A 25,210-nucleotide genomic window follows, 5' to 3' on the forward strand; every position below is an offset into this window, starting at 1 on the left:
TGCAGATTTCCTTTCCAGCAGGGCTTTCCACCTTCTCATAGTGCCAAAACTATTACCAAATGGTTTGCCGGTCATTTTATCATTGTGCTTGATTGACCATCCAACTGAATTGACCATCCAACTGAATATTCATCCTGGTACACCCCAGGAGTGGTTACATGCCTGCCACAACAGCTTTAGAAAGGTCTCAGAAAGATCTCCGTGCATTAGTTGGAGCTTATTGGTTAAAGAGGACCAAATCAAATGAATTATTAAAGCGACTTTTTAAAAAAAAAAATCACAAGTTTAACATCTTTATTTGGATGATTCAATGCAATTGTTATAGAAAATATAGAATCAAAAAAAGCAACAAAAGAGTTACAATAGAATGACAAACTATTCCATTTTTCAGTTTACTGTTGTATGAAAACACAGCACATTAATTAAATCAGCACAAATTTCTGTCTGGAATAATTAGAAAATGTAAGGCTTATTGAAGTGACTTTTATCTGGTTGGGAATCATTGGTCTGGAACTGCTCTTGCTGTTTTAATGCTTGTTTCAGAGATTGTTGCTACTGTCAGCAACAGGGGAGACTGTTGTTTCTATCTCAATAATCTCAACCACAAGTTCTCTGATGCAAGCCACGCTGTCCGAAGGTAGCTCATTAGCACTCTCTACTGGTGTATCCTCTTCTTTTTTTTCTTCTGTAGAATCTCCTTTCTCTGTGACTGCTTCATCTTCATCCTTTTTATTTTCAATCCTGAGTTCACTGCTTGGCACTTCTTCCTCCATCATCTCTTTATTCTTTTTCTGCTCTGTGTTTAAGGCAGTGGTGGTCTCCACTGGTGATCCAGATGAGCTGTCATCAGCAGGCTCACCTCCTGTTTCTTCCTCTGTTACCTCTTCTTTCTCTCTCTGTTCTTCCCGTGCTTGAATTGTCTCACGCCCCTCAATTTCTGCTTCATCTTTGTGTTTCTCCTCTTTTACTCTCTCCACCTCCCAATTGTCTTTAAGTTCTCCTGTCAAATAGACTGCTCTGTCAGTGGTCTGCTGTCCCATCATTGGCATAACAGAAGGTTCTGAGGAACTGCAAGCAATTGCCTCACTTAGTGATCCGAGGCTGATTTGTACTGGACTATCTGCATCAGGTGGGTGTGATGGTAAGGCAGGCTGGATGGAAGAATCCTCTTCTGATGGCTGATTTGAGACTGAAAGGTCAGGCATAGCAGGTTCACTTTGAACTTGGATCTCTGTTGTCTGAGGTGAGACCAGAGGGGACGACTCCAGAGAGTCTGGGATGGTCGGTCCTTGTTCAGCAGATAACTTGGGTGCATTGACTTCATATGTAACATTTGCATCTGTGTCTGATCTGTTTGCTATTGTTGGCTCTGTTGCTGTAGAAGATGCATCAGTTGTGATCTGAACTTCTATGGTTTCCTTCAGGAACAGGTCCTCTTTGCTGCCAGTTTCATCCAACTGTTGTGTCACGATAATAACTGGAGAAAGAAGCACTGTGCTCTGGTCAGAGACATGTGTCTGGTCACATTCACTATCAGTGTTACCTTCTGTCTTCCTCTGGGGGCAAACATCAACTGTCTGACTTTTTTCTTCCACTGCAGAAATTGTTTCTTGATCATCAGTGGGCATGGCTGAGGAGGACCGTCGGGCATGAACAGATGGGCTGTCTGGTGCAGAGTTTGGAGGCGTCTGTCCCAGCAAACTGTACTGACTAATTGCAAGATCTGAAGTGTCCAACAGGAGATTGTTGCTTTTCTTACTAGCTGCATCCTGGACAGCTGATAATGAGGAAGAGACAAAATCATAATTTATGTTTGGACCAAACAGGAATGTTCCAGTTCATATTCAGTATTTGTCACAGGTTTCATTATAGGACAGAGCACTTCATTCTGTCAGCTGCCTAATGGATGTACAGGTTTTCAGAACCCATTTTTTTTTTACACGGGAATTTTCTACACGGAGTAGAAAATTCATTATTGTCAGGCTGTCCTAAAAACACCTTGAAAAGCCTTCAGTCAATCCAAAATGCTGCCGCAGGAGTACTGACAAGGGACTACAAATGTAGCGTGGTATAAGCCACCAAGTAACCACTGTGGGCCTCTCTTATGACTAGTACGAACTTTCAGACCAAAAACAACTCTCACAGGATCGAATCCAGAATAAACAGGACAAGAGGGTCAATATCAGTAAAAGATGTTCAACAATTTATTAACATGACAAGACACCAAAGTTTTGAGAAAAAGAAAAAAAACCTAAAACATCGCTACAACAAAAAAATAGTAGCGGTGCAACCTTGCCAGCAACGAAGCTATCACCTGAGGGTTTGTTCCTCCTTGGCGGTCCCGGGTGCTCGTCACTCTAAAAGAGACAAATCCACCTCAAACATAAAAAGGCCCAACCGAACACTTATAGCATGCACTAAGTGCTAGTTCAGGCAATAGACGGTGGTAATACAAAAGCACTCTTAATAAACCTTAATCACGGCAAATCCACACACAGAGCACCACTAAAAAATCCTCATTCCCCCGAGGTATGAGCCCCACTCAGGGATTGCACGTTGCCCGCTTAGTATTGCACCAACCCAATAAAAATAAACAAAACCCGAAATAAAACAACAAAAATAATTAAAAACGGTGACCTGCTAAAACCAACAAAACACAACCATACAGAGAAGGAGGAAAAAAACAGTGACAAGGTCGCATGTGCAGCCTGCCCTCGAGTAGGCAACTGTATTTGCTGCACACCTGATTTGTCTTGGCCTTTTCTTCCACAGAAATCACTACTTGAACCTCATCTATAGAGGTTTAAAACCACAGTTTGCGTCGTAGGCGATTAAACTTCTCGGCTCTTCACCTACTCACGCATCCATTACTCACAGCCGCTTGTCAGTGGGAATCGTCAGCACCTGTTACTACGCCCTCTTTTATGCCCTCCATTGAGTCCCCTGGGTCCTAAAGCCTTCCCCATTACAATTGCCCTCATTTTAAAAGGTCACCGTCCCGGCGACCACTTACTGCCAGGGCCTAAATACATTTTGGGGCAAACCATTATGGACAGGGGAACTTTGTGAATCACCGGTGAGAAAAACAACCGTCGAATTTACTGACGGAGGATAAAGGGGTTTGAATGTTTTCCTGCTGTACTTCTTTTAGGCCGCTCCTGAACTCTTCCCGGGTCCTGCTCTGGAACATTCTCCCTATTATCAATCCCACTTTCCCTTGGCTGTTCTGGAACTAGGGTTACAGGGTTCAGGTTGCTCAGGCCTAGACTCCTAGTTTCACCAACAGGCTCTGAAACCGATACCAAGGGTAGCTGATCTCTGGGTGGGTTTGGAGCCATGGCGAGTATAACTCCACCCACCTCACTGTCATCATCTGGTATATCCGATATTGATTGCTGGGGTGACTCAAGTACCAGCCCTGGGTCAGCGAGGGGATGTTGGTCTGGAGCAGGTGCCATAGTACCCAAAGGTATTACTCTCAACTCTGCCCGATTTAAGTTTTTGTCAGGGCCTGAATGATCTCTAGGGCGTATTTTATAAACCCTGCCTTCTTTGTCCATACTCTGCACAACAACATACACCGTAGAATCCCAGGCATCATGGATCTTATGGCGGCCTAAAGGGTGACTTTTCCGATAAACCAAAGTACCTGGGGGGAGAAGGGAAATAACTGTGGGCTGAAAATGTTTATTTCTCCTCTCTGCAGCTTGTTGGAGTTGTTCTCTCGCATGCACATAAACCGAGCTTAAACGTTGTTTATGCTCCTCCACCCACTCCTGCGCAGATCTAGACATTGATTCCGACTGGGAAGCCCCCAGTAGGAAATCAACAGGCAACTGGGGCTTCTGGCCAAACATAAGCTCATACGGTGAAAAACCAGTAGACTGATGTTCTGTGGTATTGTAAGCATACAATACCTGTGGCAAGTATTGCGGCCACTTTCTTTTCTTATCAGTAGGGAGTGTGCGCAACAGATCATGGAGTGTTCTGTTAAATCTCTCGCATTGTCCATTGCCTTCAGGGTGATATGGCGTGGTCCTGCTTTTGTCTATGCCATACAGGTGACACAGACGTTTCAACAAATCTCCCTCAAAGCTCTTTCCTTGATCACTATGGATACGCTTAGGGACCCCATAGATATAAAACCATTTTTCAGTTAACACCCGTGCCACTGTACTTGCCCGTTGATCTACTGTAGGGTATGCTTGAGAGAACTTCGAAAACACGTCAGTGACCACAAGTACATTCTCACGCCCATCACTAGACTTGTCCAAAACACTGAAATCAATGGCAATGACTTCCAGGGGTTTAGCGGCCACCAAACCCCCCCTAAATGTGCGAACCTTTGGTTGTACAGCCTTTGCCAAGACACAACGATCGCACTCCTGACAATATTTCTCAATGTCTCGTGCCATAAAAGGCCAAAAACACCTTTCTCTCACCAGGCTGGTAGTGCGTCCAATGCCTTGATGACCATGATCATCATGTAAACTTCTTAGAACCTCTATTTGCAAGCACTGGGGTAGCAACAGTTGAAGCAAAACTTTGCCATTACCAGGTGTCTGAACTTGACGATACAAGACACCTTCCTTCAACTTGATTCTGGGCCACTGTTGCAACAACTTTTTCACTCCCTTACTTACATTTCCCATTTCCTGTTTAGTAGGCAGCCTCCCACTTTCCCAATACTGTAAGAAAGGGCCAATTACCGGGTCGGCAGCTTGAAGGGATATTAAGTCAGCTTTAGGTCGGGATGGAAATGCACCTATGGCCCTACACGTAGCAGCAACAGCATCTCCCAGCTGCCCCACATCTGTCTGGTCTTGCACATCTGTCTGTGGGATCTTCACCCCTGGAAGCAGGCCAGATGAACTCTGTGGGTGTAGCTGCCGTGACAACGCATCAGCATTGCGGTTGCTGGGACCTGGCCTGTATTTAATCTCAAAATTAAACACAGCTAGCTCTGAGGCCCATCGCTGCTCTACAGCTCCCAATTTAGCAGTCTGCAAATAACTGAGAGGATTGTTATCTGTGAACACGACAAACTTATTTCCCAACAAATACTCCCGAAACTTTTGAGTGACAGCCCATTTTAGAGCCAAAAATTCCAACTTTCTAGAGTTATAATTGGACATATTCCTTTCACTAGGTCGCAGGCCCCGGCTAGCAAAAGCAACTGGCCGTCTCTTCCCTTCTTGCTCCTGGGATAGTACTGCCCCTAACCCTGCCTGACTGGCATCTATCTCAAGGACGAAAGGTTTAGCAAAGTCGGCATAGGCCAATACTGGGGCACTAACCAGCAACCTTTTTAATGTTTGGAATGCATTCTCACATTCCTCACTCCAAAGGTGACCCATTGGCCCATTGGCCCACTGGTACCACTTCTACGTTTCTTCTTGGTACCTCCCAGCTCGCCCACCAGCCGGTGAAGCGGGGCAGCATACTTGACAAACCGCCGGTAATATGAGGCAAATCCCAAAAATGACTGTAGCTCTATACAAGTAGTCGGTCGCGCCCACCCAGCCACTGCACTAATCTTAGAGGGGTCGGTCGCCACCCCAGAAGCCGATATCACATGCCCGAGGTATTGAACCTCTGGCTGGAAAAAGTGACACTTCTCCAGCTTCAACTTTAGATTGTGCTCTTTCAGCCGCGTTAAGACCAAGTCAAGACGCTCCAAATGCTGTTCAAAAGAGGATGAAAACACCACGATATCATCCAGGTACAATAAGAGGGACTGGAAACTTTGGTCCCCAAAAATCCGCTCCATTAGCCGCTGAAAGGTGCTAGGGGCATTACAAAGCCCAAATGGCATTCGATTGAATTCGAACAACCCAAAAGGGGTACAGAAAGCAGTCTTGGCTTTGTCCTTCTCGGCCACTGGTACTTGATTATACCCACTTGCAAGGTCCAATGTAGAGAACCACTGTGCTCCCGTCAGGGCATCTAATGACTCCTCAATACGGGGTAAGGGATAAGCATCTTTCCGTGTCTTGGCATTAAGCAAACGGTAATCAACACACAGCCTAATCTCCCCATTTTTCTTGAAAACCACCACAATTGGGGAAGAATAAGGGCTACTGCTTAAACGCACTACTCCCCGATCCAACAAATCTTTAATATGAGCTTTCACTTGTTCATACTGAGAAGGTGGGAGCCTACGATACCGCTGTCGCACTGGGGCATCGTCCATTAAAGGGATCTCATGTTCCACCAATGTGGTACATCCTAAATCTCCCTCCCCATGACTAAAAACTGAACAATGCTTCTGCAAAAGTGACACTCCTTGTTGGACCTGTTCATTGGACAAAGTAGGCCATGAGAGTTCAGAAACATCAAAGTGCGAATGCGCCTGTACGGTCACTTCGTGCATCGTTATCGGCAGCGTGGAGTCCTCAGACTCTGCGATAACGACAGGGTTCCCAGATGATGGGGGGTCAACCAGATGCAACTCGCCTAGTTGTGTACAAGGCGGTAACCAAACATCCTCAGTTCCCACATTAACCACCGGAATGTCAACCACACCTTGTTCAACAGAAATGAGGGCCGGAGAAACCAAGATGCCCCCCGGCAGGGGATTACCCGTCGCTATAGGCTCCAGGAGCACTGATGGGAAATTAATATTAGCAGCAGAGGGGCAACTAGTGCGTATCCATTTCAACGACCCAGCAGGGACACAAACAGCTCGACCATAGACTTTTGCTTTACCTAAATACCCGGATGTATTCAAAGCCTCAATGCGCTGACACTTATGAAGTGTCTCTTTCCACGTCTTACTGGCATTTTCAAGGGCAGGGGATTCAAACAGACGAGGGCCGAACTGTTCCGAGAGTAGGTGGTAACAACGGCTAATGATATTCATCCCCAAGAGACCAGGCACACTCTGTGGCTGCTGAACGCTACCATCTCGAGGGTCCTCCACCACTAACACGCCCATTTTTGTCAGGATGCCGCCAAAAACAGTCACATCAAGCTCCATGTAGCCTATATAGGGGATTTTCGACCCATTAGCTGCCCTGAGGCGTAACCATTGGCATTTCTTTAAGTGCCCCACCCCCTGCGGCCTAAAGTGCTTCTCAAAGAAACTCTCTCGAATAGTGGTGACCATGGACCCAGTATCCAAAAGACAGGGAACTATAACACCCCCCATTTCTATTTCCACCACTGGACAATTTCCAATTAAGCGAGAGGGATCTCCCATAACAACTTCAGCTGAGCCTACAAACCCTGTTCCCGATGCCTGGCTCTCTGCACCAGAGGGACCTAGTTTCCCGACAGCTGAGACTCAGGGCCTTGTTCCACAACCTGACTGTGTGCATGTGCGTCAGCATGAGACCCACCACTGTTCTTCGTGGCTAGATGTTTGACCCTACAGAACCTGGCAATGTGACCAGCCCTACCACACCGATGGCAAATTGGCTTTCCATCTGCCTGGAAACGAAAGGGCCCAGTGGTGGGAGAGATCGAGGGGATGTTAGTCTGAGACGGCTGTGAGAAATGGACCGACATCTGCTTCATAAGCGTATCCAATTGAACCTGTTGTTTACGAAGGCACTCTTTTATCTGTAGAATGTCATCATTAGACCCGAGGGTGACTGCATGCATCTCTGCATTAACTCCCTCTACTACCTGGCAATTCGTATCACAGGAATAGGCTCGGGGCCTAGTTTTCCCTCCCTGCCTCCCTACATCAGCCCACTTAAGGGCAATACTGCGTAGGGCAAGAAAGGACAGGTCTGGTGTTTGGAGGACCCGCTGTTTCAGCTCTCTACGCAGCATATCATCATGGACATGTTCAATAAACTGATCTCTTAACAATATGTCAGAATTTGGAATACCACCTGGTGTCTTACAGCTTACAATGTCCATTAGAGATTTAAGAGCATGAGAGTAATCTCGCAGAGATTCCCCTTCTCGCTGGGTGCGCTGGAAGAACTGTAGCTGGGCAGCTACATATGACTGAGTGCAGCTATAGTTCTCGACCAAAATATCAAAGATCTTGTCAGGAGTGTCTCTGCTGATACTCGAATGAAAACAGACGTCCGATTTGGCACTGCCATCAAGATGGTCCATCACAAACATCACTTGTGCTGCTCTTGACATAGGATGAATCTCCAAGCACCTATGTACTTCTTCCACCCACTGGTCAACCGTTAACAAGTCCACTGACAGTTTACCGGTGAACCTTGGGCATTTACGCTCCCGAGGTGCATAAACGTAACACACATTGGAAGCTTCATTTATTGAATTCATATTTGAGGGCACAGTAGATGGACCTGGCACTGGGCCTGGCACTTGGCCAGTCACAGGAGAACGTTCCTGTAATTGGTCCCTCAACTGTTCATTTGCTGCTTTTAGCTGTTGCAGCTGCTCCAAAAGGGCCTGTACGTCATCCATAAGGTCGGCGACGGAGGTCTATTATCCCCACAGCAGTCCAAGCGTTGGCTTCCCCTCCGTAGAAAATGTCACTGTTTTTTTTTCTTTCCCTCCTCTCCTTTAATATTCTTCCTAAAATAAGCAGGGCCACCGTCAAAATAAAAACCAAACACCGTAACTGATATGACCTAGATTCTGTCGACAACGCCAATTAATGTAGCGTGGTATAAGCCACCAAGTAACCACTGTGGGCCTCTCTTATGACTAGTACGAACTTTCAGACCAAAAAAAACTCTCACAGGATCGAATCCAGAATAAACAGGACAAGAGGGTCAATATCAGTAAAAGATGTTCAACAATTTATTAACATGACAAGACACCAAAGTTTTGAGAAAAAGAAAAAAAAACCTAAAACATCGCTACAACAAAAAAATAGTAGCGGTGCAACCTTGCCAGCAACGAAGCTATCACCTGAGGGTTTGTTCCTCCTTGGCGGTCCCAGGTGCTCGTCACTCTAAAAGAGACAAATCCACCTCAAACATAAAAAGGCCCAACCGAACACTTATAGCATGCACTAAGTGCTAGTTCAGGCAATAGACGGTGGTAATACAAAAGCACTCTTAATAAACCTTAATCACGGCAAATCCACACACAGAGCACCACTAAAAAATCCTCATTCCCCCGAGGTATGAGCCCCACTCAGGGATTGCACATTGCCCGCTTAGTATTGCACCAACCCAATAAAAATAAACAAAACCCGAAATAAAACAACAAAAATAATTAAAAACGGTGACCTGCTAAAACCAACAAAACACAACCATACAGAGAAGGAGGAAAAAAACAGTGACAAGGTCGCATGTGCAGCCTGCCCTCGAGTAGGCAACTGTATTTGCTGCACACCTGATTTGTCTTGGCCTTTTCTTCCACAGAAATCACTACTTGAACCTCATCTATAGAGGTTTAAAACCACAGTTTGCGTCGTAGGCGATTAAACTTCTCGGCTCTTCACCTACTCACGCATCCATTACTCACAGCCGCTTGTCAGTGGGAATCGTCAGCACCTGTTACTACGCCCTCTTTTATGCCCTCCATTGAGTCCCCTGGGTCCTAAAGCCTTCCCCATTACACAAAGAAAGAGCATATTTTTCTCATCCTGGATTCTGTTCAATGCCTCCCTGTTAAATCCAGAATTGAATTTAAAAACCTTTTTATCACGTAAAAGGTCTTGAAGAACTGGCCCCATCTTATCTTAAAAACCTCATAGTTATCGTATCACACCAACAGAGCACTTTGTTCTCAGACTGCTGGCTTAATTGTGATTCCTAGGGTGTTTAAAAGTAGAATGGGAGGGAGAGCCTTCTTTTGGGCCCCTCTTCTATGGAACCAGCTTCCAGTTTGGATTGGAGAGACAGACACCCTCTTGTAAAGATCAGGCTTAGGTCTAAGCTGCGGGAGGGGGCTTCCCTTGATGCACTGGGGAGAGTGTTTATTCTTCACTAACCTTTTTCTCACTATGTCTTTATACAGGTTTCTGCATTCAAATATTAGTCATAATTAATCTCTGGCTCTCTTCCTGTCTTCCTCCCCACACCCCCACCCGGTCGCAGCAAATGGCTGCTCCTCAATGAGTTTGATTCTGCTGTTTTTCCTTCCCACTGTCACCAAAGCGCTTGTTCATAGGGGGGGTAATATGATTTTTGTTGGGATTCTCTGTATTATTAAGTCTTTACTTTACTTTACTTTACTATACAATATAAAGCACCTTGAGGCAACTGTTGTTGTGATTCAGTGCTATAGAAATAAAACTGAACTAAATTGAATGGAATTAGATATGAAGCACGTTTTTCCAAACCACTCAAATTGTAAGATATATATAAACAATAATAAATACAGAGAAAAACCCAACAATCATATGACCCCCTATGAGCAAGCACTTGGGCGACAGTGGGAAGGTAAACTCCCTTTAAACAGGAAGAAACCTCCGGCAGAACCAGGCTCAGGGAGGGGCGGGGCCATCTGCTGTGATTGGTTGGGGTGAGAGAAGGAAGACAGGATAAAAGACATGCTGTGAAGAGAGCCAGAGATTAATAACAAGTATGACTCAATACAGAGAGGTCTATTAACACATAGTGAGTGAAAAAGAAATATTCAGTGCATCATGGGAATCCCCCAGCAGCCTACATCTATTGCAGCATAACTAAGGGAGGATTCAGGGTCACCTGATTACTGTCTAACTATACGCTTTAGAAAAAGGAAAGTGTGGCAGGCGTGGTTGTGGCACAGCTGGAGGAGAAGCCAACGCACTGGAGCTGCATCGGGTCATCACACCACCCTGCTTAAATACTACTGGGTCCTGAGTGTGGTTCTTGTTGTTGTCGGTATGTTAAGCTGGCTGTGGTGTGAATAGCAACGTGTGAGAGTTAATAAAGGATGCTTAAGAGCATAAAAATGTCACCAGGTCTGCTGTGTCTGCCGTGGTTTGTTACAGAAGGTTTTAAGCCTAATCATACAAGTACGATGTACTACTTTTTTACTATTTTTAAATCCTCTTGGAACCATAAGTAAGTTTGCAGTGCAAGAGCGAAGTACTCTAAAAGGGTGATATGGTCATTAAGATAAGATGGGGCCTTGTATGTGAGGAGCAGGATTTCAAATTTAATTCTGGATTTAACAGGGAGCCAATGAAGCGAAGCCAATATCTGAGAAATCTGCTCTCTCTTTCTAGTCCCTGTCAGGACTCTTGCTGCAGCATTTTGGATCGACTGAAGGCTTTTTAGGGAGTTTTTAGGACATCCTCATAATAATGAATTACAGTAGTCCAACCTAGAAGTAATAAATGCATGAACTAGTTTTTCAGCGTCACTCTGAGACTTGTGGAGATATTGAGCAAATGGAAGAAAGCAGTCCTACATATTTGTTTAATATGTGCATTGAAGGACATATCCTGGTCAACAATGACTCCAAGGTTCCTCACAGCGTTACTGGAGGCCAAGGTAATGCCATCCAGAGCAAGAATCTGATTAGATACCATATTTCTAAGGTTTTCTGGGCTGTGTACAATAACCTCAGTTTCAATTTAGAAGCAGAAAATGAGTGTTCTCTGTGCCTGATGAATGGGCTTGGATGCACTGTCATCCAAGAATAGGTTGAAGATGCTTCATGACAGGGTAAAAGTGACCAAATCCTTACAATTTATAGATTCACAATGATGCTTCTCTCTGAGGTAAAACCATGTAAATAAAATGAGTCCAGGATTTTCGTTTAATTTGTAACCTGTCTCCTTGTAGCCTAGGAGAGAATACCAGAAAAAAGAAGAAACAAAATCTATACCAATGCACAAACAAAGATCAATATCAAGATCAATATTTACCTGTCTCTATCTGCTTGCTGAGAATGGTTTTCAGAACATCATCGTAAATGTTATGAACCAGGATAAAACTGCTGTAGTCAGCGAAAATGTACTGCTCAAACTGTTGCAGCTCCTAGACACAGAAAACCAGACAGTCCATGCTTTGTAGAATATAAAATATCAATAACACACGATAGAGTCAGACAGAGTGAAGTAGCAGCAGGTTGACCTACAGTTTTCCACTTGCTGTCCATCTTCCTGGTGAGAGTAGGCAGAGTGATCTCCAGCAGGGCTTCCTCGTACAGCCTCCTCTGGACTACCCTGCTGTCATAGTCCAGCTGCTACTCACACACACAAGCAAGATTTTTTGTAATACTCACTTTTGAGCAAAGATTGTATTGTATTTGTGGGGCACACTAGAAAACAGGAACAAGTTACTTATCACTGTGACAGGTTAGTTTACTTTGCTGTCTGAATCCGCAATTGAACTTGTAGTGTGTCAATTTGCAACTGACCCACATAAAAACACAAGTTGTCAGTGACACAAATACTTTTTCTTTGTAGATTTCAAATAGTCTCTCAGGGCTTTCCAGGTTTAACAAGCTGCGCACTACACCTGTTACAAAGACATGTTTTTAGGGTTTGGGACCAGAGTCCAGGGTTCCCACTAGAATGCACACATCATTTTGTTTCAGTGTGTAACATTTTAATGGTGTATCTAAGCATATTTATTCCTTATTTTATGAAAATCACATATCTTTCATTTATTTGGATTTCTAAAATACACGGTCTATACAGTTCCTTCAGAAATCTTCTGATCACACATGATAGATTTTTTATTAAATAAAAATTTAATTCAAAATAATTAACTTATTTACCTTCAGCACTCTTTCTGTAGCCCTGTTCAGCTTAACAGGAACCTGAGTGGGCTGCAGTCTGGCTGATGACTGGAGGAACTGTTCCAAGGTGTAGACAGCACTGTCCAGCAACTGTAACACACACACAGCAAACACTAAAAAACGGCTCACGTCAATCTTTTCTACTTTTAGGCTCCTTGAGAGGCCATGTCTATACTGAAGATTGTGCTTCATACCAGCTCCATCTCCAGACTTGCATAGTGAACCAGTCTATGAATGCTGCTCAATCCAAATCGCTCTTTTAAGGCTTCGAGTTTCTCTGTCAGGTTCTCCACCAGCTTGTAGCACTGATCTAGACGCATTGATCGTAGACTGGACAAGGCCTAAAAGAAATAGAGCAAATGCTTTCTGTCAGCACTTTTGAAAATTTGGGCAAGCAAAAACTTCAGACATCTTCAACTTCAAACATCTTGTGTTTCTTGATTTCAAATGAGACCCTCTTCAAGATGGCACAAAAGCGGCACAATGGGTGCCTTCCAAAAGTCTAACCTTAATGAAAATGTCCCAGCTGTGTTGAAACTACAATATGAGGAAGATGGAGTACAAAATGCCACACTGTGTTCTGTTTTATGGAGATTAAGTAAATGAGAACAGCCTGTGAAAAATATCCCTTCATTACAAAGGCTGGCACTTTAAAGAAGAAGGAACATTTATGGCCAGATTTACTAACATCCATCCATCCATCCATCTTCATCCGCTTTATCTGAGGCCGGGTCGCGGGGGCAGCAGCCTAAGCAAAGAGGCCCAGACCTCCCTCTCCCCAGCCGCCTCCTCCAGCTTATCCGGGGGAATACCAAGGCGTTCCCAGGTCAGCCGAGAGATATAATCTCTCCAGCGTGTCCTGGGTCTGCCCCGGGGCCTCCTCCCGGTGGGACATGCCTGGAACACCTCACCCAGGAGGCGCCCAGGGGGCATCCTTGTCAGATGCCCGAACCACCTCAGCTGGCTCCTTTCGATGTGGAGCAGCAGCTGCTCTACTCTGAGCCCCTCCCGGATGGCCGAACTTCTCACCCTATCTCTAAGGGAGAGGCCAGCCACCCTTCGGAGGAAGCTCATTTCTGCCGCTTGTATCCGGGATCTCGTTCTTTCGGTCACTACCCACAGCTCGTGGCCATAGGTTTACTAACATTTACTAACATCTTGCATGAAATCAAATGCAAAAAAACCCAAAACAAACAAACCATAAAATCATGTCTTATGCCCATTGTGGTTGTGATAGTTGCTACTAGGAGAGTTTACTTTTAGAAGGGGTGATGTTATCAGAATGAATTCGTAATCTGCACTTTGCATGGATGGCTCAAAGTTGCTATTGCTCTTGTTACTGCTAAAACCTCAAACTCTTCACTCAGTCTTCACATTGAGTGTTTAGAGGCTCCTGGTGATATTCAGCTCTGAGCTTAACAAACTGTTGGTAAAAATTGTAAATATATCAAGAGGTTTGGAATGAAATGGAAAATGCAGCTACTGTACAAATAACATTTACATGATCTGCTCCACTTATGTCGACTGTGTTCATAATTGTCAGATAGTCCATTGTAGTAAATTATGGGAGTGTTTTCACCTCCGTTTTCATAAAGGATGGTGCACTGTATCCTATGTTAAAGGAAACGATAAAGGCAGCATTCAAACTTCTTTCTTCAGTATTTGGAGAATTGGAACAGCTCTTATTTTGGCTGCCACACAAATACTTTAGGGTAACTAAAAACAAGTCCTCTCTCACCTTCTTTGTCTCCTGTGTCCCTTCGTTTTTGTGTAAAAAGGCCGAATCCATCTGTGTTTTCAGCGTGCGCTGCATCCCAAGAATACCTCCGCTTATGTTCTCGGTAAGTGCTTCAAGGATGGAGGACATGTAGGGTGCTACAGACTCACTGCACACTTTCTCTGCCTCTTCACATACACATGCTGAAACAGATACAGATTCACAAAATGTGCACAAAAGCTGAACCATGGCTAGACGCTCAGTTTGTAGCTTAATATGGATTTAGCTGAGTTTAGCCATTAAAAACAGTCACTCATTTTCTAGGCATTTTCAGATGAGATTAGTCAAACAATGTGTACCTCTGACTTTTTGCTCCAGGAACAAGTGAGAGGACATTATCTGGTCCAGATTGGATCTGATGAGTGCCTGATTGTCTGATGCTGTCTCACGGCACTCCTTCTTCAGAGCCTCCAGACCTGCAGTCAGCTTTTCCAGCACCAACGTGTGGGTTGCTTGCACTGTCTATACATACAAACAAATTAATACACTGTGCAACAGAGAGATTAAAAACTGATGCTAAAACTGCCACACACAATTTGTTGGAACACGGGGTAAAAGATAATAGTGTTGTAGTTCAAAGATACTTGCTGTCAGATAATTCCCTTAATTCTGATAAGTTAGGTAGCATTCTGAGAAGATCAGATTGGTATGGTATCAGATTATATCATTTCTAAAGAAAGAAAAAGTCTTGAAGTTCACTTTAAAAAATGCTATTTTTTGACCACGTGGGGGCAGCATAACAAGGAACTTTTGCTTAAGATCCCCAGTTGATTACAATAGGGACTTTTGTAATACAAGGTTTATATTTAAATATGCCAATGACACATTACATTATCTTTAGACAGCTATCTAAATATTTGTTTACATTTTTGAACATTGTTCTAATTTGCATAAATGGCCATGGAGAAAAAGTGTAGTAAAAGAAATACCCCTATGTATTGCTAAATATAAATATATTGTTAAACACATCTTACAAAGCAGCTCATTACCTCATATGTTCGCAAGCTGCTCAGAACTGCTTGATTAGATGATAATTCCTGTGAATGTTGCTTAATGCTTTGATCATCTTTTACCGTACCATTCAGTAGTGTTAGTTAGAATATTGCTAAATGCTACACATACATGCTAAACGAGTGACATAGTACTAAAACAATCCTGAACAGGAACATTTCATAAATAGATAGACTCAGAATTTGCAGAGACTTGGTGTCATATTTTTACTTACTGCGAGCCATTGCCGTATCTTTTCAGTCTTCTTGCCTTTTATCCTGGACTGAAGCTGACTGTGTAACCATGGCAACACTTCCTCCATCACCTGGGAGGCAAGCACCTACATACACAAGCACACTGTTTATGGCTTTGTCTTTACAACACTTTGCATTTAATCATAAATTATTGCTAATCTCTGTCTTTTTTCCACAGTTTGTCTTTTCTGCTGTCTCCCTTCCCTACACTCTAACTGGTTGCAGCACAAGGAGGTTTTCCCTCCTTGTGCCTGGTTCAGGGAGTTTTTCCTTCTAACTGTCACCAAATGCTTGCTCGTAGTGGGACATCTGATTATTGGAGTTTTCTAATTCTTGCATGTTATTGTAGGGTCTTTAGAAAAAAAAGTGCCATGAGATAACTATTAATGTGATTTAGCACTATAAAAATAAATTGAACTAAAGTGAAATGAAGAACACAGACAGGCTTAAAGTTTTAATGTGTGTGTGTGTACAAACTTGTTCCTCAGTGCCCAGCAGCATTTCCCAGGATTCATAGCATCCTTTGTCTTGTCGGTAGAGTCGGAGGGCTCGTGCATATGCTTGATTCTCATATGATGAATTACACCACGGGTCTGCAGGAAGTAGGGATTTTGTTATTATTCTGAAAGAATCTGGTGGCATGCTCATCCTGTCCCTTTATTTTTGAAAGTTGAAATCAGTATCCCATTCTTATTAGAACACCCGTGGCTTAAAATGATCTACAAGTGTGGTAAGTATTAAAATACTTAATTCTTAGTATTTTGTCATTAGTCATTTTAGTTTGGTAGAAATTGTGCTGATCCTGTATCCTCGGTGGATCCCTGACATCAATATTCCATTCTCATTACAACACATCTGACCATTTTCACATCTCTAATTTTTTTGTTCTTTTTTTCTTTTTTTTCTTTTGCTAATTCACTAAAAAACATGTCTTGTAGTGTAGTTTCCCTTGAGCTGTTTCAGATTTTTTTTTCTGCAGAAGTTTAAGGAACAGAAAGTCATGAATCATATCCTGCTAAAAATTAAAAATAAATAAATTTAAAAAAAAAAACAGCATGCGGCCATTTCCTATTTGACTTTTGGTCAGCCTCAAAGCGATTCTGGTAAACCATCAGATATTTCAGGAGAGGAAGAGACATTTTACACATGGGATGCTGCTGACATCGACTGAAGATATAGTTTTGATTAGATAGCATAGATTTTACTTAAAAACATATAGACAACATCTTATCTCAAAGTATAGTCTTCACATACTTTATACAATATCCATTCTCTGTTGATTGATCTGCTAATTATATTGACAGTATTCACTAAATGTGTCTCTAGGGATTCGCTTAGATTAGCTCATAGCAGACTCTCTAGCAGCATGGTCTTTTCACCTGTTCCTCCTGCACTTTCCTGCTCATTGTGTCAGATGTTTACTTACTCCTTGGCCTACTTTAGTAACAATGATACTTGTAATTAAATGCCTATTTGCAGCTCTGGAGGCCAGGATCACTGAATTGGAGACCCCGTTTAGCCCCCTGTTTGAAAACCCTGACTGTCTGAGTCTGAGTGGTGTTCAAAAACTCTTCCACTCCAACTTGTTAATTAACCAAACACCCAGACAGAGTTTTAATTAATTTGAAAGCCTGGTTCTTAGCCTTAGCTGGAAATAGCAAAAAACAGTTTTACTTGTTGTTATCTGTCATCCACCTGGGCCTTACTAAGTTTCTGAACGATTTCTCAGACTTTTTATCTAAATTATGTGCTCAGCTCAGATAAAATAATTGTTGTGGGTGATTTTAACATCCATGTAGATACTAAAAATTACAGCGTCAATTGGCTTCTTTTAAAATATAAAACAACCCACCCACCACTTTAATGACATTCTAGATCTTGTTCTGACATATGGCATAGAAACTGAACATTTAACAGTTTGTTCCGAAAACCCTGTCTGGCTCTTTTCCACAGCTTGTCTTTGTCCTGTCTTCCCCTCTACACCCCCAGCCAGCCACCGCTCTCCGAGTCTGGTTCCGCTGGAGGTTTCTTTCTGTTCCAAGAGTTTTTTCTTCCCACTGTTGCTGAAGCACTTGCTCATTAGGGATCGTATGATTCTTGTTGGGTTTTTCTGTTGTGATTTGGAACTATATAGATTGAATTGAATTGAATTGAATTGAATATGATGCATGTTTTTTTTATACTCCTCAACCCACTGAGTGATTTTTTGCACCTATTGTTGTGATTTGTTTAAATTGAAATCAAATTAAATCTAATTGAATTGAAGACAGAGGTGAGCATAAAAGCAAAGCCATCAATCCTACGCTCCAGCCTTCACCTATGGTCACGAGCTCTGGATAGTGACTGAAAGAATGAGGTTAAATATACAAGTGGCAGAAATGAGTTTTCTTCAATGAGTGGAAGACTCGACCAGGGACTTGAAGTAGAGCCACTGCTCGTCCACATCAGAAAGAGCCATTTGAGGTGGTTCGAGCATGTGACTAGAATGCCTCCCGGACACCTCCTAGGTGAGGTATTCCGGAAATGTCCTACCGCAAGGAGGTAGACCCAAGGACTCGCTCAGTTGGTTTGGATGGATGGATGGATGGATGGATGGATGGATAGAAATAGTTCTGTGTTTCAAATGATAGGTAGTCCCATCACTACCTATCACCCCTGAATTTGCTCTGACTAACATACCAAGTCTGCATCTGTGTCATTGCTAAATTCACAAAACAGTGTGCATTTTTTCTCACTGCAGCTACTGACAGGTTTCCTAATTTTAGAAAAGACTATGTAAAACCTAGTTTGTATGCACAAACACTAAAAATAATAGCTATCCAAACAATCTTCAATAATGATTGCAAAATTTCTTTCTAAAGTCCAATATTTAGACATCTGTAAATACCCTCCACATGATACTTTTAAACTCTCTTAATTTAATTTGCAAACCTGGCCAAAAATATTCTCCATTCCTTTAAAAGCCTTATCCTAGCTACCATGATGTGAAGGGCAGGGTAAAAACTGGACAGACTATTGTTTAATATTGTCACCATACCAATTTAAATTAAGTCTTCTAATTCTGCCAAGATGAGTGGTCAAATATCCAACCACAATTTGCCAGAAGCCTGTCAACAACTACCTGTTCAAGTTGTGTTTTATTTATAAGGATATGAGTGCATATATGTGTGTTTCAGCCTGTATGATCCTGTGTGGATTAGAGAAAATACAAATTCGTAACTCAAATGAAAAAAAAAAAATTAAAACCCCCTAAATTAACAAGATATTCATGCCTATTCATGGCATTCATGAGTTTATGTAAACATCTGACCACAACTGGCAGATTGCAATAATCTAAAATTAACATTATGTGTTATATATCATACAAGTGTACAGTGGGGGCAGAAGTACTTCAGGTAGGCTAGCTTTTTTTTTTGAAGGGACACCAGAACATCATCAAATGTTTAAAAAAGTCAAAGACTTAAAATTCCAAGGAAGTGTTTAAATGAAGAGATATGGTTATTGGAAGAAGAGGTTGATATATCACTTTGAGATGAATAAAATCAACATCACTGTAAGTGCTGTGGCTTTACACATCTAAAGTGAAATAGACAGTGGCGGCCATCTGTGTGCTATTTCCTGCTGAGGATATCTTTGTGCAGATATGATGTGCTGTGTTTTTGCAACCTTATTGCTTAAAGTTGAAGGGGTTTGTTTTTTGGTTTGTATCCTAGCTAACCACACAGGAAGTCAGCAGCATTAATATTTATATCTGTCACCCGGGCAACTGTCACAACATGAATGACAAACTAAAGACGAGCCAACCAGAAGCAGGACTCTGCTACAACAATTTGAAATATTTTACACTCACATCTGATATTAGACAACTGTAAAAAGTATTTGGATTTAATCAACAGCATGTAGCGCTGCACACCATGACAAAATATTGAAAATCCTTTTGAGCTCTTAGCTCAAAAATATTAGCAAGGACTACCAGCTTAGGAGAGAGTTAGAAAAATTCAGAGCTACTGAGCAAGAAATGGACCCAAACTTGTTGTTGACCTTGTAGTAGTTAGAATGATGCATACTTTGTAAAACTGTTTTCATTTGATATGAAAACACATAATTCTGAACTAGGACATCCTCAGAAATTAGAAGTCATGCACATAGACAAATTGCACTTGGTCATACCAACATATAAAGACCTTTTAAAGACCTTTGGGGAGAAAAAGTGAGGTAACTGATGGGTCTGGTCATTTTTTTTTAAAAAAATTGGATATTTCAAATAATTTGAAAGCGAGCGATTCATCTTTTAAAATTATCTACACGTGTGATGGCTTTGACTGCTTAGGGAATTTCTTAGCTTGCAGTGATTGTGCAAGCAGGCATTTGACATTGTTTTGTCTTTATTTTGTGTTATTACCCTGCACATCTGAAGCAAGGCTAAGTGGGCCACGGCAAAAGCATACATATGAGTGTTTACCAAGGTTGCGATGTCTAATACAGGTCTTCAGGCCAGACAGGAAGTGATCTCGCTCCTCCTCTTGTTGAAACAGGAAGCAGGTGTGGCCTGTGTAAGCCAAGTGGAGATGCACAGCAAATGCATCTGGATTAACGACTGCAGAAGAAGAGTCCTCCTTTCCTCCTGGAAACACAAATAAAACAAAATTACTGATGTGGGTTTGACTGTATTCTCTATTAATTTGTGTCCAACAAAGAAGCTTTTGTTTATGTTACACTCATAAGCCTCTGACTGTTTAGTAAATTATCTATCATGTAATTAAGTGACTAAAATCGAATCTATCAGATACTGGACATCTTCAAAGATACTGGTGACCTTTTTTACTTAATAATGATGAATCATGGTATTTGATTTGACAGATTGTTATGAAATCAAATTCCAACCCAGCCTGAACATGTGAATTTGAGGTTCATTAGAGATTCTGTTGAGCTTGATCATCTTTAGCAACTTTCCACATTTTCTTCTATTCTGATCAAATTGTCCTGTTATGTGAGAGGAGTAGTACACACTCTTCTATAAAATCTTGTGTTTGACACTTAAACGGGTCAACACAATCTGATTTTTCAGACACCTCATTATTGTAAATTTCATTTACAATATTATAACCCTTTTTTTATTTAAATGTTCTTAAAAAAACACAAAAAAACCAAGGACATTTACAAGTGGTTTCGAACAGTTGATAGATAGCGTGTATCACTGTATAATCTTACTTTCCTCGATGTTTCCTGTTTCCATTTTCAAAATATCTCTCTCCCTCTAGAAGAATTTAGTACAATCTAGGCTCTAATACAAATGACGGACTGCACTGGTGGATCCTTTATGAAAGGAAAGAAGAAAATGCTATACCATAAGTCAATGTGGCACAGTGTTAGACATTCACAAACACAAGCAGTCAGCATCACTGATTGGTAATCATCCTAATGGCTGCGGTGTTTTCCGCCTTTTATCACAGCTTGCTAAACTTCAAATATGTTTTGAACGGTCAGGAATTTGTTAAATCCAGCGGAAAACCTTGAAGGTTACACTTCTTTATTAAAACCTGCTTGTTATCAAGTTGTTGCCTTGTGTGAGGTGTTCTACATATATAAATAATTATCTGTACTAAAATGATTAAGTTTGTAGTGTTACTCAGTTTGCTGTACTCATACCCTCATCATGGAGCATTTCCCTACTGACAGTCGTTTCATTTTCATTAACTGACTTCAGAGATGCTGAGTTAAAGCAGATCATATCTTCATTGGGAAGACAAACTATGAGTAGTATCAGTCATGCTGTTGCACATCTAAAATACCATTCAGTATTCCGGCACAGGTTTTCTCAAGGTGAGCTCTTGATTCGTCATCTTTGGTGAAAACAATTGCCCCCGTCAGCTGGAGGACCATCTTAGCCACACATCCACGGTTGAAAGTCTAAAAATTGGAATCACAGATAGCAATGTTCATCACAGGATGCAAATCATTTAGACTGCAAATTTCACGTGCTGTGTGTGAGCGTATTAATCTGTGTGTTACCTCCATGCTATCATGTATCTCTGCTTTGTAGTCTCTTCGCAGAATTATGTATCTCTCTCTGCATTTCTTTAGCTGCTCATCCCAGTTGGAGAACTTAATGCTCCCTTCATACAGCACCTCCTCAGGAGCATACTGAGGCTGTACAGTGCACAAACACACAAGCACACACTGGTTAAACTTTAACATAATTAGAAATTTAGACCAATTTTCCAGCTGCATCAACATGCATAAATATATATGTAGTCGAATTGAGTTTGAAAAGATTTAACTCTTACCCTCCGTGTAAGCAATAACCCCCTCCCCTCTCTCTTAGGCTCCACCTCCTGGTGTAAGTGTCCAAGGTAGGCTACAGAGTACTGCTGACGGTAAAAGTCACTGAAGCTCTGGAATGTACCATCAACCAGTCCTGGATGCATACAGAAACACAGCTTGTTGTTGGGATTATTATAATGTTTGATGTTACTCAAACTTGTTTAGAACAATTTTTTTCATAATGACACATATTTACATGTGTATTCTTTTATAACAGTAATCAGCATAGTTTTCCTCTCTGTGTGCATTGTTACACAGATATTAAAAACTCCATGATATTAAAAACTAATTTCAAAACGAGTGTTTGAACTTATACATACCCTTCACTGAAGGAAACCATTGCAAGTGCAGAGTAACTGGGAATGGTAAATTTAGTTTTAAGGATGGAAATGTACATATTAAAGCTGCACTTGTCAATATTTTTATACTGACAAATGTTTAAATTGCTAGGCCAATGTCTTTCATAGCCTGCTTCAGATATGGGCTACATAACTTAGCTAGCTTGTTCAGCATGTTAAAGTCTGTCTGACATTCAGGCATGGACCAAATGTAAGTGTTATTTTAAATTTCATTAAGAGTTAGCGAGACACCACACTGTTATATACATATTGTTGAAAATAATCCTGATGTTATTGAGCTGAGCATAAAATGCACAAGATACATGTGGAATTATAATGTTGTGCATGCTCGTTTATTAATATAACTACGTGAGTTAAAGGGTCACAGGTGAGAATGTCATTGTAGTTAGATAGCACTTAAAGGCATAGAACACAGCACTGCATGAATGGCTGTAAATGGTTACAAGGTGATTCACCATTCAAATCCAGCCCAGCAAGTCTCTCATTGTGACTTTTATGGGAAAGCAGTGTGACCACTAAGACATCAGGCTGACATAACTCCAATATCTCTGTCAGCTCACTGTTTTGATAGTCATCCCTAACCTTTTTTTAATGTTTTGAGCAAAAAACTTACAACCGTAAGGTAAGGTATAGAAATTGCCCTAGCACTGGACTCCAGGGAGATTTTTTTTAAATTTAACGCAGTTAACAAAACACTTAAAGCTGCACAATAATATTCAATATTTAGTATTTACTGTTATATACTCATAGATTATCGATCTATCTACCTATATATATATATATATATATATAATACCAATGGCCGTATTGGTCCATGGTCCACTTGGTATAGTAAATCCGTTGGGCATCTTTCTTGGCCTTCAGACAATAATTCTGATGGCAAAAGAACCAAACGGGACAGGCGGCGGGAAAAAAAAAAACTAATAAATGGTAAGTAAAAAGTAATCTTGGAGAGGTAAAACAAGACAGGCATATTTGAAGAAATAATGTACATGTCTGAAAAGGGTGAGAGGATATATCAACTACCTCACACATATACAAAGGCCAAATATAAACAATACCACAGTGTGCAGGTGTGAAGTAATTTGTCATGTGGCCGAATTTAACAAAAGTCCTGCTTGTGTACGCTGGTGTGTAAGTGGGTTTTGACTGTGGTTCCGGGTTTTTAATCCGGTGTCTTCAGTGTAGATTGATCATAATCATTTGTTTACAGTATGAGACCACTATCCAGCCTGACTTTCATCTTACATACTGACACACATAGATAGACAGAGATCTGACAACCCATAATAATATAATAGTTGGAAATAGCTGTAATTACATTTGAGTTTGCAAGGGAGATTAGTGACAGGATGTGACTGTGCTGATAACATGTATAGGAATGTACACATGGAGAAATAAGCAAAAACATTTACAGAGCACATCAGTTTTGTTACTTTTTTCTATTAAAGTTAAAATATTCATTAAAATAGATATAATTTAATTAGACTTTAAAGCATAATGTCCTTTGCTTGGTTACTGTCACACTCTTAGCTTGGTGGTCAAGGCTGGTACCCAGCCCAAAATAACCGCAATTTCCCCAGTCAACCCATTATTCCGGGGACCCTTGTAACACACCGCACCTCTAACCAGGTTTCCTGTCAGCCTTTTGCTAAAAGTTAGCAACTAGAAGACTAATAAAAATATATTTATGCTGTCTAAAAGCAATCGAACAAAAGTAGCAGTTTGGTTTATTTTTAAATTTACTACTACATTGATACAGCTGCAATAACCACATCTATTGCTTTTATTACTGCTACTACTTTGACTACTACAAAGCCAAAGTAGCTGCTATCATTGTGCCCGTACATTTATAGGTTCTGTTTCACTTTTACTCTCTCCCTTCTATTTCTTAGGATTAGAAAACTGACATTCAAGTTTTTCTGAGCTGCTCTGAAAAAGAAAAGTGATTTCTTAGTTACCTTTGATGTAGCTGATTTTGGCCTCATCCAGCAAGCCAGAGGAAGATGCTCCCATGATGTCTACTTTCTTTCTTTTGAAGGTTGTTAAGAACAGGTGACTGGGGTTATTTAAGGATCTGCGCACAACACACATAGGAAACACATGTCAACTGAATGAGCTGCTCTGATGTGTCAAGAGGCTTTTGCTCAACTCATTTCCTCTGTGCTCTGTGAGTCAGTGTGTGGTGAGGTGGGGCGGGGCCAGCAAAATGTGAGGTGGAATCTGTCACTGCGGCCCCTACCAACTTTAACATTGTACCCAAGTGTCACAGCCATCCTTGCAAGGCCATCTGCTGGTATGCACAAGAGTGACATGTTTAACATAATACCCTTACCTAACAACATAAGTATTTTTTTATGTGATGCATTTATTGAACAAGTTAGAAAAGATAACAAGCATTTAGTCCCTCATCTTTGGGTTATCTGTGGCAGTTCACGGAGAGATCGTTATTAATCAGTCTATGTTCCTGCCCCCACCTCTGAGCTAGAACTGTGGGTAGTGACCAAAAGAACAAGACGGCAAATGGAAAAATGAACTTATTTAAGTAATAATTATTTGAACCTTTCTCAACTCTGCTGAATCTGTAAAACTTTGAAGTCAACCTTATATACTAAGATGAAAAAAGTACCTTTGTAGCAACCAATGAAAGTCTAGACCCTAACCTTCTACATTTCAAAATATACAGTTTCCAGATAATAGCAAATTTAACTAAATCTCTTAAAGATTATATTTTGTATTATGTTTATTTAAAGTTCAATTTGGCTTTATTCTTGGACAGTGAAGGAGTAGCTTTTAAAAAATAAACTTCTTCATCTTTTACTGGCTTTGTTGCAGAGTGTCTGAAACAAGCTGTTTTAAGCCCCTCCTCTTTTAAATCAAAT

At 41.4% G+C, this 25,210-nt stretch overlaps 1 protein-coding gene across 1 annotated transcript; it reads right to left on the minus strand.

The window, feature by feature from the left end:
* Positions 1–279: 279 nt before the first annotated feature.
* On the minus strand, positions 280–24,442 carry LOC146554190 (protein Niban 1-like). Its single transcript, XM_085255297.1, has 14 exons — positions 24,290–24,442; positions 21,933–22,063; positions 21,658–21,795; positions 21,438–21,555; positions 20,108–20,269; positions 16,123–16,238; positions 15,627–15,731; positions 14,701–14,863; positions 14,363–14,544; positions 12,819–12,965; positions 12,604–12,714; positions 11,959–12,066; positions 11,747–11,858; positions 280–1,777 (listed from the first exon to the last, which is right to left on the minus strand). The coding sequence occupies exons 1-14, from the start codon at positions 24,420–24,422 to the stop codon at positions 540–542; spliced, it is 2,964 nt and encodes a 987-aa protein (XP_085111423.1). The 5' UTR covers positions 24,423–24,442; the 3' UTR covers positions 280–539.
* Between the last annotated feature and the right edge of the window lie 768 nt (positions 24,443–25,210).

Source organism: Mchenga conophoros, linkage group LG18, assembly GCF_057382185.1.
Source record: "Mchenga conophoros isolate Kocher_MC1m ecotype Shallow Benthic linkage group LG18, M_conophoros_male_GT1.1, whole genome shotgun sequence".
Taxonomy (NCBI): domain Eukaryota; kingdom Metazoa; phylum Chordata; class Actinopteri; order Cichliformes; family Cichlidae; genus Mchenga; species Mchenga conophoros.